Consider the following 15855-nt stretch of genomic DNA (forward strand, 5'->3'; position numbering starts at 1 on the left):
TTGTTTTTAGGTCAAACTCAGTCACCATAACACTTCGTATATTTTTTGTACAAGATGTTCATTTGGAAGGTAAAGTTGTTCATTCTTGAAGCTCAACTATGGTGACAGCATTTAAGCAACCGTAATTTCAGTTTTAAAGCTTGCAAAACAAAGTGAACCCTCCCAAATATAGCCATACACACATACAGATAGAGAGAGTGCTAAGAATTGTCTCTTCATTTTTTGTAACATGTGTAACATTTTGTAACCTGTGCATATATCAAGCTTTAACCTTCGCTATATGGGAATCCCTTGCAAACAATTACAATGCCTGAAGACAGGTTGTGTATCCACAGCAGCGACCAGGAGAGGAACAACTGCTGGGATGAGCACAGAGAGAAGGAACGCCATGGTGCACTTGTAGCACAGAAACTGGGTGCCTTCATCTGCCCTACCTGCAATAAAACATGTCTCTCTCATATTGATCTCTATAGCCACAACAGGCACTGTAACTCTTCAGCAGTTTGAGATGATTCTACCCAGAATGGTGAATGATACAAGAAAGAGGTTCATAATTCCAAAGCCAGAATCATGGCAGGTGCTTTACAGGTACTATGACTGAAAGATAACCCTATGAATCACTCTGAGTGATTCTCTAATGGCTTCTGGTTTGACCTGCCTGCACTTATTAATTCCCCCCCCCGACCCGACCCCCCAAAAAAGTCTTTGGAGAACCCCTGTCCTAAGCATATGTATTCATTCATTCATTAACTTACAGTACCAAAAAGTTTAAAAGTTCTAAGTTTAATTTGTCTGGACCCACACGTTGTCCCATACAAACTTATTAAATCAGCCTCAGGTGAAACTGTGAGCTCTAGTTTGATACCAACACCTCTGTGTGGGTGAAGCTTCAAAAGAGGGTTTTAAAATGAAACATGATTCATCCCTTCCAAACAACTATGCCATGTAATTTACTGGGTTTTTCCATCTCAAGCTAGATTGTCCCTCAGGCCCTGACAATCATCAAGCAAAACAACCTTTCAAAAACCTCTCAAAATGACTGGCTATTTGCCTAAGGCCAGCACACATGACAACAGAGATGTTCATATGCTTTTGCACTGATTAACTGGAATTAATGCAAAGTGCTCTTTAAGTCAACAGTGTGCTTATTTTTAATTTTAGCCCCACTGTTACTTAAAACATAGACCACCTCCTGTTCTATAATGCGATTACATTCATAATTAAAATGCTGGTTCCCTTTTCCCCCATTACATAATAGATTTTCAGTGTCCAGAACCATCTAGGGAATATTGCCAATGAAACATCAATCTGTCTTTACTTTAATGAAGCAAACAAATTAGGCAATTAGTTTGCCCAGGGACATATGAACCTCAGCAGCAACTGTCATAAGTAAACTTTAGAAAGAAACAACTTTGGTAGTATTCAGACTTGGGTTATTAAACCCAAGGCTCACTTTCAGATGACTCACAGGCCATCTGACTCCCTTCTATACCAGCCTGAGGATGCGGATCTTTTGATGTCATCTTTAGATTCTGGGGGTGACTCCTTCATAGTGTCTTGTGCTTGCATAAGAACATAATCAGAGTCCTGCTGGATCAGACCAAAGATTCAACTAGCCTAGCATCCTGTTCTCACAGTGGCCAACAAGATATCTATGGAAAGTGTGCAAGCAGGACCAGAGTGCAACAGCACTCTCCACATTTCTTATTCCCTGTAACTGGTATTCCTACTGCCTCCATAGTGGAGGTAGAGCACAGCCATCAAGACCACTTGCCATTCACAACCTTGTCCTTCTTTGGTGAAACTTCCTGTACGTTCCCCTCTCTCAGGTTGTCCAGGGTTATTAAACCCATTACCTCTGTGAGCGCTTCAGCTGGCTCATGAGCTGACTGATGCTGCCTTGTGGGTGAGCCTCTCAATGGTATCCTGGAATGGCTTCTGAAGGAAACAGGAGAGGAGAAGCCATATCAGTTCCTGGTGGTTAGGGTTGCCAGACTCGATAGAGGACAGGACTTCTGTGCCTTCAATTGCCCTGCTCTCTTTTGAGTCTGGAAACCTTAAAGAGAAACCAGCAGACCCTTTGCTTGGAAATTAAACAAAGGGTCTGCTGGTTTCTCTTTAAGGTTTCCAGACTCAAAAGAGAGCAGGGCAATTAAAGGCACAAAAGTCCTGTTCTCTATTGAGTCTGGCAACTCTACTGGTGGTGTTGACTGCATCTATTGTAAAGAGGCAGACAGCCTCCAAATGGCTCATGATATGGTCAACCCTGATAGGTCCCTACAATCAGAGAAGTGAAACTTGCTCTAGCATGGAGAGTAAATGATGGGGGGAGCACAAAATGCTACTTTTCTGTATATTAAAGGTAGCCACTAAAGGCATGAGTCTAGTAACCCTAGGCTCCAGCAGAAGATGGTGGCTGTAGATTTTTGGCTCTCACACTAACTTACAGTGAATCAATACAAGTGCTACGGTACTTATTTCCTCCCTTAGAATAGAACGAAGTATTCTTTTAGAAATTAACTATCAGTGAAACTGGTGAGCTTTGGAACTATGATCTTAAACATTGGTAGCACGCTCTTTAGACAGTCATGAGAAAAAGGCAACACATCATTGTTCTTGGCTGTGCATTTATTTAAAAATATTTTTATTTATATAGCCAGTCATCTGGATCCAAAATGCTATTTGCTTCTGGAAAATTATTCTGCATGTAAATTAGCTACTTTAATTTTTCTCCTCTTCCATTTTGACAGTTCTCACCTAGCATAGAGAAACTTGCTCTAAGCTCCTTCCAATAAAGGTTTGCTTCACAGTATGTTATGATCTGGTGAAATACTAAATGCATTTTTCTCCCCTCTCTCTTTGCCTGAAAGAACTGGTATTTGTCCAAATTTTGAAACCTTTTAAAGTATATAATTTTGTTCACACCCAAGTGTTACACTCAGCTGCCTCATATGATAAATCATTCATAGGACTTGCTCACCCAACTCACTTAATGAATTACAAGCAAAAATATACAACTCTTGCTTTAAAAAATGATTTCCCCTCTGAGTAATTTTTGAATAGTTTACTTTGCAAGATTTATTGTACATAAATGTGCTTCATTTACATTTTAAGAGCCATGTGTTTTGAATGTATAGATAAATAGGCAGGCCTTTGTGGTGCTAGTTTACTCAGAAGCAACTTTCACTAAGTTCACCTGGACTAAAATTGTTGCATTATAGTCAAAACTTGGTTGTGTGAATTCATATTTTTTGGTTTCTACAAACTGAATAAATACACCATAACTGTGGTCCTCATAACCACTAAACAAATGTAAACTTCACTTAAGCAGAAACACTTTAGAGACTGTTGTGAAATCTACACACACATCAAAAACGCTGTGAAAATGCCTTTAAAAAAAATAAAATATGAATTTGCCGTAGCTCACCATCACCATCTAGTGTCACATTTGTATATTGCACTTTATGACACATTTAAAATGTTTTACAGTATTTGCAACTGTATAGCTGAGTCCTGTGTTTTACTGCAGCTTTTAAGATGAAGAGTAACAGTAACAGACAGTAGCAATGCACTGAGGCATGCAGGTGTTCTTGGTGGCTTTCCACTACTGAGGAAGAGCTCTCTGACCGTAGACACAAACTAAGTCATTGTTAATTTTTGTATTTCATTTTCTGGGAGGAGAGCATGTCTGGTATACAGAGGCATAGTGCCTCCAACAGTGGGTAGAACATAGCCATTGTGACCAGTAGCCACTGATAGTCTTATCCTCCATGAATTTGTTTAGTCCCCTTTTAAAGGCATCCACGTTGGCAATCACTGCATCTTGCAGTAGCAAATTCAACTGCTTAACTATGTGCTATGTGAACAAATTGTTCCTTTTGTATGTTCCAAATCTCCTGGACTTAACTGTCCAGGGGCCCTTTACCTTTTTTTTTAAACGTAGGGTGATACTAGGTTCTAGACTTATGAGAGAGAAAGACTGAGAGACTCTACACACCATGCATTGACTGGGACTGTGAATTAATCAGTTTATTCCTCAAGTTGTTACTTACAAAGTTATTACTTCAGCTCTTGGGGGGACGGGGTGTAAAAGGAGAGAGCAAGTGTCTTGGGGGATTTGCTCTCCTCTCCCAGGTGGTGCTGTGGTTAAACCACTGAGCCTAGGGCTTGCTGATCAGAAGGTCGGCGGTTCGAATCCCTGTGACGGGGTGAGCTCCTGTTGCTTGGTCCCAGCTCCTGCCAACCTAGCAGTTCGAAAGCACGTCAAAATGCAAGTAGATAAATAGGAACCGCTACAGCGGGAAGGTAAACGGCGTTTCCATGTGCTGCTCTGGTTTGCCAGAAGCAGCTTTTGTCATGCTGGCCACATGACCTGGAAGCTATACGCCGGCTCCCTCGGCCAATAATGCGAGATGAGCACGTAACCCCAGAGTCGGTCACGACTGGACCTAATGGTCAGGGGTCCCTTTACCTTTACCTTTACCCACTTGTTACTTATTATACTGCAGCTGCCCTGTTACTCTCAAAACTTCCATCACTCTTGGCATTGCCACCATAGTCCTGCAGGTTCCCTCCAGGAACATAAAAACACAAGAGGCCTGCTGATAAAAGTCCAAAGGCCTATCTAATCCATGTTCCTCTTTCCCACAGTGGCTAATCAAATTCCTATGTGCTTCCCCACAGTTAGTGTGAGAATCTAGTTCTGCATCTTTACCAACAGCCTTTACAAACAAAATATCCTGCTCTGTAGCACCAGGATTTCTTGTCCAACATTCTTCCATAGCTGCCAAGTTTTCCCTTTTCTCGCGAGGAAGCCTATTCAGCATAAGGGAAAATCCCTTAAAAAAGGGATAACTTGGCAGCTATGTATTCTTCCATTGCGTGTTCAGACCCAGAAATCTCCCCCCCTCAATAAATTCACACATGATTCAAATTTTGGTTTGGTTTTTGGCAGAATTTAGGCCACAACTTTATTGATTACAGAAAGTGAGTGGTTGCATAGGCTCTGGTTCGACTAGCTCCTTGCACCCTTGCAGGGAGCACTGACCCAGGCACCAGCATGGGTCAGCCAAGGGTGAACACCTGGATAGGTGGAAAGCCAGGGACAGGCTATGTCTGCCACCCAGATGTCCTCCTGGAATACCCCTTCACATAGGGATGGCAAGACCGTTCCCCCATCCCTATCACCTGAACCAGAGCCTATCCACCACACGAGCCCCACGCTCGCCGCCAACCACTCACACCTGTAACCAATCCCTTAACCCCGCTGACATGGAGGTCAGCCAAAAATCATTCCCAGTCACAGACAGATGAACCCTGCCAAGCCTGTATAGGGACGCATTGCGAAAGGTAATGCCCGGGTGACGGCCAAGGCCAGAACCTTATTGGCCACTGCGCTCTGGATGCGCCTCCTGGCCCTCTCAGTGGCAACTGGGCAACGACTTCCTCTCCATTCGCGTCACGGCAGCAGTTGTGACCAGAATATTTTGAGTCCAGGAAGAGCTGCTTTCAAGTTTTCCAAGTCCTCCTGCATGCAGGGGTACCTGTAGAAGAGGAGGAGTTGCCATCTCTGTGCCTCTTAGCCCTCCTCGGAAGACTGGATGCTGAGCGCCTCTCTTGAAGGAGCAGACCGGACCTGCACGGAACCAAAAGCAAGCGAGGAGCTTGGCTATGGAAAAGACCCCCCCACACGCTGTACAAATTGAGGCCCTGAACTCCCAGGCCCTGGGGGTGCTGACTGCAAACGAGGCAGTCCAGACTGAAGGCCCGCTGCATCATAGCACCTATACTCCTAGGACGACCCCTAGGATTAGCTGGGACTGGGATCGTGGAAGGTTGGAATTGGGAGAACAAGGCACCAGAAGAATCAAAAGCCTCGCTTGCTTCGCTCACATCCGAAGGACCATGGGCCTCAAAAACAGTAGAAGACATGGAAGGGCCAGGCTGAGACACAGGCTGCCTTCCACACTGCTGAGCCAAAGACTCCAGCTCAGTATTAAACCTTGACACGGCCACAGGATCTGATCCAATATTGGCCATAATTGCACCCAAACGATCCAGCGTATGCTGGGGGAACCACTAGGGGAGGCGCTGAACGCAGTGACTGAGACGGGCCTCTAATCACCCTTTTGGAAGGGAGAGCAGGACTGGGATTCCTCTTAATAGGCATCCTGAAACCTTCTCAATAAAACAAGGGGAATTACAGAAATACAAACAGGATTAAAAGGGGGCACCCCACAATCAAAATGGTGCTCCTGCCAAAGCAAGATGGCGTTCCCGCCAAAACAAGATGGTGCTCCCGCCAAATTAACTGGGTGAAGACCACCCCCTTGAAAGAAGGTAAAATTGTGATCATGTTAAAACTGGGGGGGGGGGGGTTTACTGGCCCTGGGAAATTCCCCACCAGCCCCTTAAGCAGAAGAATAGCAAAAGCAACTCGCTCGGAGAGGGAACTCTCGGCAAAGCCTAAAGTGATCGGCTACCCAACAAATTTCCCAAGCCCCCAAGGCTGCAGCCGCAGCCGGGACCGTAAGGAAAAGTCGCTGCGTGAAAGCTGACAATTAACAGGCAGCGACAAGCTGCACAGGCCGGGAGCACTCAAGGGGCTGAAGCTTCGTGGGGCGAAAGCCCCTCTGGGGGGAATGGAAAGGCAAGGAAAGGAAGGGAATTAACCATGAGAGAATAATAACTATTGGGAAAATCAAGGGGAAGAAAGGAAAAAGATCACCAGGACAATCCATTGAAGAGGACACGCTGTTGCTGTTCCGAATGCACGCACCGAAAGAGTAGGCTTTGGGTCACGTGCATGGGCATATATAGGTCCCTCAATCCGTTTGGACTGCGCCCCATTGGCCAGATTGAACCCAACATCTAAAAGGTAAAGGTAAAGGGACCCCTGATCATTAGGTCCAGTCGTGACCGACTCTGGGGTTGCGGCGCTCATCTTGTATTATTGGCCGAGGGAGCCGGCGTACAGCTTCCGGGTCATGTGGCCAGCATGACAAAGCCGCTTCTGGCAAACCAGAGCAGCACACGGAAACGCCGTTTACCTTCCCGCTGTAGCGGTTCCTATTTATCTACTTGCACTTTGACGTGCTTTCGAACTGCTAGGTTGGCAGGAGCTGGGACCGAGCAACGGGAGCTCACCCCGTCACAGGGATTCGAACCACCGACCTTCTGATCAGCAAGCCCTAGGCTCAGTGGTTTAACCACAGCGCCACCTGGGTCCCTCAATCTAGGGACCTACTAATCGGGTGTTGTGGCTGACCAATCTTACCCACCCACAACACAGGGTGTCAGTTTCCAGGTCTCACCGCAACATGTGCCCTCTTTGAGGGAGGACCTGCTTTTTCATTTTTCATTTAACCCTTGCTGCTATATCATATGCAAAACAACTTGTCAATACTGCTCACACAGGCACACTTACACCTAAGAAGACTTTTGTCTATTCCTACTGATGCTGGTCACACTTTAACGGTAGTGACAGGCAAGTCAGCTTTTTCCAATCTATGTGTTTATGGCGTTGCAATTCGTAGTGTTATATAGAAACAAATCAGTGTGTGCTGTTGAAAAGGAAGTGTGAAAAGTCTATAAGCACAGGCTAAGTCATGTTGAGGAGCAGCTTAAAGGATCGTTTTCTATCAAGTTGATGAAAGTTGTGAAAACTTTCAAATCTGAAACAAATAAGCTTCTCTGGTTTAATTCCTTCTCTCACCCCAAATCTCTTAAAAGCATATTGGTACTGTATTTCAATTAAGAAAAACTATTTGGCTAAACAATCATGCTGCTAGCTAGCAATAGTTTTGGCGCAATTATGACTCTAAAGGGCACAACCCTATAAAATCACATCAACACAACAACACAAATAGAAGATTCTAGCCCTATCACAAATATCTGTTGCAGTTTAACATGCACACATTACATCTAACTATCTGTTATATCTGTTGGTGGCAGAGATATGCATGTCTGTTGCATTACAATATATGTAAAAAAAAAATGTATATTTCTGCACCAGTGGGTGGCAAAATGGAAGAAAGACATGTGCATGATAAACCAGTTGCAGAAGAATGGGGAAAAAAATCAGGTGGGAATTTGAATGAATGTCAGAATGGATTTAGGTGCTGCTATATGTAGCACTTGGTAGGAACTTATTCAGCCTGCAGTCTCTGACTGGGAACTGAACACATAACTGACCTAATGGCTACATCAGCCTATTTTTTCTATTTGTCTGCTTCCCACCCACGCCCATCTCCCTCCCCCCTTGCTTTGTGTAAAATCTTGCCAGATGAAGAGTTTTAGAAAACTCAATAGTTTGCCACACTTTTGTGACTTTTGGTTGATCCTAAAAAGGTATTACCCAACTGTAGATTGTTGAGGGTTTTTTTAGTTATGAAACAACATGTACGCCTCTGCTTTTTACACACCAGCGTTGTGATTAGTACAATACTCAACTGCCTTTAGATCACAACATCCCACCCACCTGCAAGTCAGGTATAGATTTACAACAGCATGGCTTGGAAAAGAGCACATGAGCAGCTTTAGGTGTTCTACATAGCATCAACACACAATTCACTCAAGCTTTGCAGGGAGATTTTCAATTTTGCAAATTATGTTTTGCATTGAGTTTTATGATGTTGAATTTTTTTAAGTGTTTAATCCTTTTCGAAGTGCATTACACATATACAAGATAGAGAGGGCAAGGAGCAAACTCACTTGCGCTTCCAGCTTCTGGGCTAACTTTGGATGTCTGAGGATACTCTTGGCAAGAATTGAATTATCAATATTTCTTGGTATAATCCAGTACTCTTAATGTGTCCCTTTCTTTGCACTGCTAGTGATGCTTCCTGATCATGAAACCCAGTTCCAAACAAATCTCTCATACAGCAGTAAGTCATGAAATACTCATAAAATTCAGCCTTCAAGTCATCAATAATTTTCTTGTATAAAAAAGAGATTCTTTAGCTTTCCTCTCATTCTGTAAATGCTAAATTCATTCCTAACATATTTTAAAATAATAATATGCAAATAGGCATGACAGTTAAAGAGGGTTTTAAAGTAAGGTTACTTATGAATGTTTAAAACGTCAGTCTTCCTGCCGGAAAAAGAGAGTGTTCGTGAAGTTCAATTCAATTAAGTTGTCTGTTCCCAGCTTACCAGCCCAAAAGGGATTAAGTTGCCTAAGAAAGTTAATGCTGCCCAACATTTTATGTGGATTTTACACAGGTTTTACTTTCATGCCAATAAAAGAGCATAATTGAAACAAATGCTGGCTTATGTTCTGCCATGTTACCTATGAAACAAGAAATGTGTGCTGTGGTGACATACATGAAGGTGAGCACAAGACACTGGTTGTTGTTGTACCAGTTTCATGTGTTTTCATAAGATCATTTTCATAAGATCATTTCACCCGGTTTCCGCATTAATCTGTCAACATTTTTATAATAATAATAATTGTATGGAAATGTGTACTTAAATTCTCATTTTATTTTAATGTACACACTGTAAGTATACTTTAGCCTAAAATACACATTGTAAAATATGTTTTAGTATATGTTTTGAGTCAAGAACTATATCAGAAAACTAAAAGGAACATGAAATTCAAAATTATATTCTGATCTGAGTATTATTCCAGGACATGTGGATCAGGCAAACAAGCTTAGAAAGGGAGGCCAGATAAAAATTTGCCTCCATCTCTGCTTAAAGGTCCCTTTCTTAAGAGGAAATATTTACATGTAGAGTTTAGGAATAATCAGCTTCACTAAAAAAGAAATTAAATGCCAATTTCAAAGTAAGCCAAGCCAATACTCAAATTGCAAAACTGCTGAGCAGATGGTTTTAGGCATGAAAACAGGCCAATAACAAAGGATTGCAGTAAATCTATAGATGTATTAGATGTTGTGGAAACCTCTAATTACCAAAACATACACAAAAGTTGAAACAGTCAATGAAAGCTATGAGAGAAACAGAAAATCAATGTAGACTGCATCTTTCAGTTTTACAGTCATAACTCAGTTTAAGTACGCCTCGGTTTGAGTATTTTCAGTTTAAGTACTCCACGGACCTGTCTGGAACGGATTAACCCACTTTCCATTACTTTCAATGGAAAAGTTCGCTTCAGGTTAAGTACGCTTCAGGTTAAGTACAGACTTCCGGAACCAATTGTGTTTGTAAACCGAGGTACCACTGTACTTTTATGTAAAGAACTGAATTTTGGCTTCTGAGTTGGAATTTAACCTTGCGCTACTACAATCTTTCTGTGCAAGCGTTGCAGCTCATTAGACAGAATGATCCCCTCTCCTCTTTCCTTACACACTGTTCTAGGGATTCTCCTACAACAGCCAATTTCAGGGGGAAGGAAGGATTGAGCAGGCAGAAGCACTTGTGCAAAGCTTCCACTGACGTGACTCAGTGGTTGAATCCCACCTGCTGCGTTTGTGAGCTTTAGCGATTCTAGTTCTGTTAATTCAGAGGGGAAATAGCTACAATTAATAGTAACATATTATTCCTTGTACTAGAAAAACAAACATAGAAACCAAACTTTTATATATTATATGTTCTGTTTTATCATTTGCATTGTAGATACTGCATTGAATTTTTATTATGTGAGCAACCTTGGATGAGCTGTACTTAGAAAGGTGCCCTAAAATATTTTCAAATGAAGGTATTTTGATTTCCAGTCCCTTTTCCTTTGCTGGAGTAGTAAGCAGGGCAGCTGCATTCCTCTCCCAAAGAGCAAAAGATTGGAAGCAGGTTGAAAATGACAAGGAGAAAGTATAAGTGTACAGTGGTACCTCTGGTTAAGAACTTATTTCGTTCCGGAGGTCTGTTCTTAACCTGAAACTGTTCTTAACCTGAGGCACCACTTTAGCTAATGGGGCCTCCTGCTGCCGCCACGCCACCGGAGCACAATTTCTGTTCTTATCCTGAAGCAAAGTTCTTAACCCGAGATACTATTTCTGGGTTAGCAGAGCCTGTAACCTGAAGCGTCTGTAACCTGAAGCATTTGTAACCCGAGGTACCACTGTATTTGGCCAAAAAGAAGTCCCTTAGCAGATCTTGAGAGGCATTTGTGCTTCAGACCAGTACCTTTTGCTTACAAAATTGCTGGCATCCAGGTCTGGTTGCAATGAACATGTACATAGTTTTCTCTTTTCCCCTCGAGCAGAAATAAGTCTTTAAAAAAATCCAAGTAGCTGGTCTGGCTGAAGAGGAGCAGTGTTCTTGAATTCTGCTTAAGAATGGGTATGGTTTTTTTCACTGGTGATCTTGACCTGTGTGCTATAAATCAGGTTGAGCCCTATTAAAATGCCTTAAATAAATTTTTGATGTTTATTTTTTCTGAAAACACTGTGGTGCTTAATTTTGAAAAATGATGCCAAGGCTTAAGCCCACTAGCTCCCCTGCTTCCCAAACCCAGTTCTGCAGGGGAAAGTTGTAAAATTTAGAGTTGATTTAATGGTGATGGAAATACACTCTGTGCACATACTCAGAGGATCTATTTCTTTATTATTGTGACACATATTCCATTGTAGTGAGATTTATTTTTGGAATAGGTGCGGAAAGGAAGAACTTTTATCATTTAAACATCTAATTAAAATTACTGGTTTGTAACTTATGTACCCTACTCTCAAACTTTAATTGTTTTCCAGGATTTTGTAGCGTATTGCATGATCACAAATTTCTTTGTGTTTTCATGGAAGAACAACCCACTGAGGTGTCATTATTACAATATTTATAGCCCCCTTCCCCCTAGCCTGCCCAGATGCTATAGCATGCTTCTTGATCACAAATCCCTTTTTATTTTCTCGGAAGCACACGCTCCACAAGAGCTGTTATCATTAAAACATTGTTTTATACCCCCTACCAAGAAATGGTTAGAATAGCTTACAACAAAATAACAACAGTCCAAATCACAATGTAGAACCAATAAGAGAAAATAAAACTCATCACAAAGACTGGAAACAAAATATGAGAAACTGAACAATCATCAACCAGAGCCGAACAAGCTAACTGAATCGGACAAGAGCACAAGAAAGAGTTTACAAAGAGTTTTGCTTGCTACTGAACACTAAAAGCAAAGGCACCAGGAGGACCTCCCTAGGAAGGGTGTTATAAATAGACAAATGATAGACAAAATGCTATATGCCATCAAATTCAGAGATTCTTCACAATATTTACTAGCCAGTCACTTCAAAGTCCTCAATATGCTTTTGAAAAATATAAAAATGCTTCCCTACCCTTGCCAGAGTCAGTGTCCCCTGCTTGCAAGTTTTGCAGCGGACTCGAAGCTTTCCAGGTTTCACAGCTTGGCAGAAACTTTTACAGAAAACATAAAACCTGTTGTAGTTAGCAGCACCTGTTGATAAGAAAGAAAAGCCAAAGCTTTAATTTGTCATAATATCAAGACAGAGAGAATTATAGTGCCCCAAATTTACCAGAATTAAAGTAGACAACTATTTAAGAAACTTATAAAACAGAATGATGAAATACATTCTTGTTCTGTATACCTGACAGTTGTTGTTGTTGTTGATTAAATTTCTATACTGCCCTTAATCCAAAGATCACATACATATAGATTACAACATCAAAAAACACAAAAAAAGATCTAGCATAACAAACAATAAAAATACCCCCTTCCACACACAGTTTAAAAGACCAACCTGATCGCCACAGCAACCCAGTCGTCGCATTCCACAGCCCCAGGTGCCACCCACACTGCCACGCCTTGCTACCAATCTGAAAGCAACATTTTGGGCCAACTGAGGATTCTGGATGGTCTTTAAGAATAGCCCTACATAGTAGTCCAACATGGAGGTAAAGAGGACATGAATGACAGTGGCCAGTTCCATCTTCCTTTTGGATGGACACAGTGGCGAACTAGCTTACAGAATTACCCTCTGTGTTGTTTTTGGTAGTACATGGATTGTTGGCTGAGATGCAAAGTGGCCCAATGGGGATGCCCAAAGGAGCTGGACAAAGCCATGCAAGGCTCTGCCCCTGGGCAGTACTATAATGGACAATGGTGAAGCTGGCTGCTTATTACACCATGGTAAGAGTTTGGAGGTGAATTTTTAAAAGTTAAAGTCAATAATTTTGCATGAAGCTAAGTTTGATCTCACAAGTCATGCTGGCGGGGGTGGCAGGGGGCAGCAGCACTATCTTAGTCTGCATGCCCCAATGGCTTAGCCTTTCGCTGATTAACATTGTATTCTTGCCCGATGGACAACCAAAATCCTGAGGCAGGCCCTGTTAATTCAGCACACCAAAATAAGCTAGAATCACATTTGTGTGCACTGAAAGCTGTCAGGCTATCAAATGTTAATTTACTGCTTCCTTAATGAAAAGGCAATCTTTCAACATTAGACATAGAATGAAACAAAAAAGTTGACAAGTTACAGGTTTTTCAATTTACTGCACTAATTTAAAACGTGATAGCATTAAATATATGACTGGTAAGCTCTTGTTGTGAGCCGGCTCAGAGTTACTGTAATTAATTTACCTGTAGCTCAGGGTGTAAACTACATTTACTGGTGCCATTAAGTTGAGCGAACAGTGGAATAAAAAGAGGGCATGAGAAGGGGCAACTGTGTTCATTTTATTTGGGAACCAGAATTTTTTTAATAAACCAAAAACTATTAATTGCAGTCTTTTAGAATTAAAAAAGTATTTGTCATACAATAAGGGTAGTATTATTGATGTTCAAGACATCCTTGCATGCAAAATACTGTCCATTTTTGTTCCCTCAAGTTAGGCTGCAATCCTAAACAAATTTACTAGGAACACAGCAGGACTTACTTCTGAGTAAACAATAGGATTGCACCATGAATTTTTTTAAGTCAATAGTGTACAAATTACATCTACGCTGTTATTTCTTTTTTTTGAGTAATTTCTATCCCGTCAGAACACCACTGTTTAATTGACACTGTCAATAAGCTGCAGAATTCTGACAAAAAAATAATGTGCAAGATAAGAGTGGTGTATATGTGAATTATGGCATATTTCCAATTTACTGTACGTAGTAAAATCCTACACAAAAACACTGGGCTACCACTGGGCTAAGCTCAAGCCCCAGCGCCATCAGTCTCTTTCATGAATACTATTAAAAAGAAATCACAAGCATTAAACTTAACACAGCAGAAATATGTCTGGAATAGAGGTAGATGAAGCCTGCAAACAAGCAGGACCTGTGCAGAGATCCGGAATAACGTGTCAATTGTCTTTCTCACAGCAAAGCTGCTAGATGGTGAGAGCACTACAGGAGGCACACTCAGGTCTTTGAGAAGGGAGTAAATGGACATTTCCAGCGACCCATCTGCTGTTTTATGCAGATGGACTGGTAGCAATCTCACACTTCTGTAGCCACGTTATTGGGCTTCTGTAGAGAGCAATATTTCCAGCAATGAGTACAAGAGCAATGAGAATAAATTAAAATAACATGAATGTACTATGCCGTAGAAGCTGCACAAATCCTAATCTAACATTAGCAGCCCCTGTTCCCCGAGAATCGTTAGGACTAATTTTTCACAAACAGCCTTGATTGAGATTATCTCTCTTTGTTTTCAGGGGCAAAGGGAGGTGAAAATAAATCTGCATCAAACACAACACCAACTCTGAAGTGGTATTAATGCAGAAAATTGCAATTATGGCATAGCACCAGCAATCACTATAACTGCTTCAGTATCAACCTTACAACCTTGTCTTTCCTCATTCAATCAGGCACTATAGGATTTTCATGCAGTTTTCCATTAATAATTTATAGTACTGGCACTCTGCTAAAATGTGCAAATATAGCAATGACCAATTAAAACTAAAAATCTGATTTTTACATGCAAACTCTGGTGCTAAATGTGTGTGCATGCACAGACACGTGCTATACACAATGTAGTATTTCATTTCACATGAGGGAGAGAGGGAGTCTGTGTTTTAAGGGAAAACAAGAAATTGTGGCTGTATCATTGATCATCCTCTCAGAGCGAAGGCTGTGACACTGAACCCTGTGTGTCTGGTATACAATCATATACAAGACTGGCCTTAAAGAACCACTGTGTTTGTTATTAAACACACCAGATTCATTTTAACCCAAAGCACACAGCCAATCCATTTGACAGCTTTTTTTTATAACCCAATGCCTTATAGTACATATAAAAGACAATCACCCATCCTGGCCACTAGACACTAAAAACCAATAGCACAAGTACAGAGAAATATTCATAGTGGACTGATGTAAAGGAGTGACAGTCCTAGACATAGGGATACTGGAGTACAGTAAAGGTAAAGGACCCCTGACAGTTAAGTTCAGTTGCGAACAACTCTGGGGTTGCGGCGCTCATCTCACTTTACTGGCCAAGGGAGCCGACATTTCGTTTGTCCGCAGACAGTTTTTCTGGGTCATGTGGCCAGCATGACTAAGCCGCTTCTGGCGAAACCAGAGCAGCGCACGGAAATGCCATTTACCTATTCCCTGGTTCTGAATGGGGTAACTGTGCCTCTGAAGGACCAGGTGCGCAGCCTGGGAGTCATTTTGGACTCACAGCTGTCCATGGAGGCGCAGGTCAATTCTGTGTCCAGGGCAGCTGTCTATCAGCTCCATCTGGTACGCAGGTTGAAACCCTACCTGCCTGCAGACTGTCTAGCCAGAGTGGTGCATGCTCTAGTTATCTCCCGCTTGAACTACTGCAATGCACTCTACATGGGGCTACCTTTGAAGGTGACTCGGAAACTACAACTAATCCAGAATGCGGCAGCTAGACTGGTGACTGGGAGCAGCCGCCGAGACCACATAACACCAGTCTTGAAAGATCTACATTGGCTCCCAGTACGTTTCCGAGCACAATTCAAAGTGTTGGTGCTGACCTT

At 42.0% G+C, this 15855-nt stretch overlaps 1 protein-coding gene across 3 annotated transcripts in view; it reads right to left on the reverse strand.

Moving 5' to 3' along the window:
* PRKN (parkin RBR E3 ubiquitin protein ligase) overlaps positions 1-15855 on the reverse strand; it is a 602317-nt gene that overhangs the window by 374596 nt on the left and 211866 nt on the right. For all 3 annotated transcript variants that reach the window (XM_088666303.1, XM_035108599.3, XM_088666302.1), the window contains exon 4: positions 12237-12355. In XM_088666303.1, the coding sequence (XP_088522429.1) occupies positions 12237-12355 (119 nt within the window). The remainder of the gene's footprint in view (positions 1-12236; positions 12356-15855) is intronic.

This window comes from Zootoca vivipara, chromosome 3 (assembly GCF_965207765.1).
Source record: "Zootoca vivipara chromosome 3, rZooViv2.hap1.1, whole genome shotgun sequence".
Classification (NCBI taxonomy): Eukaryota; Metazoa; Chordata; class Lepidosauria; order Squamata; family Lacertidae; genus Zootoca; species Zootoca vivipara.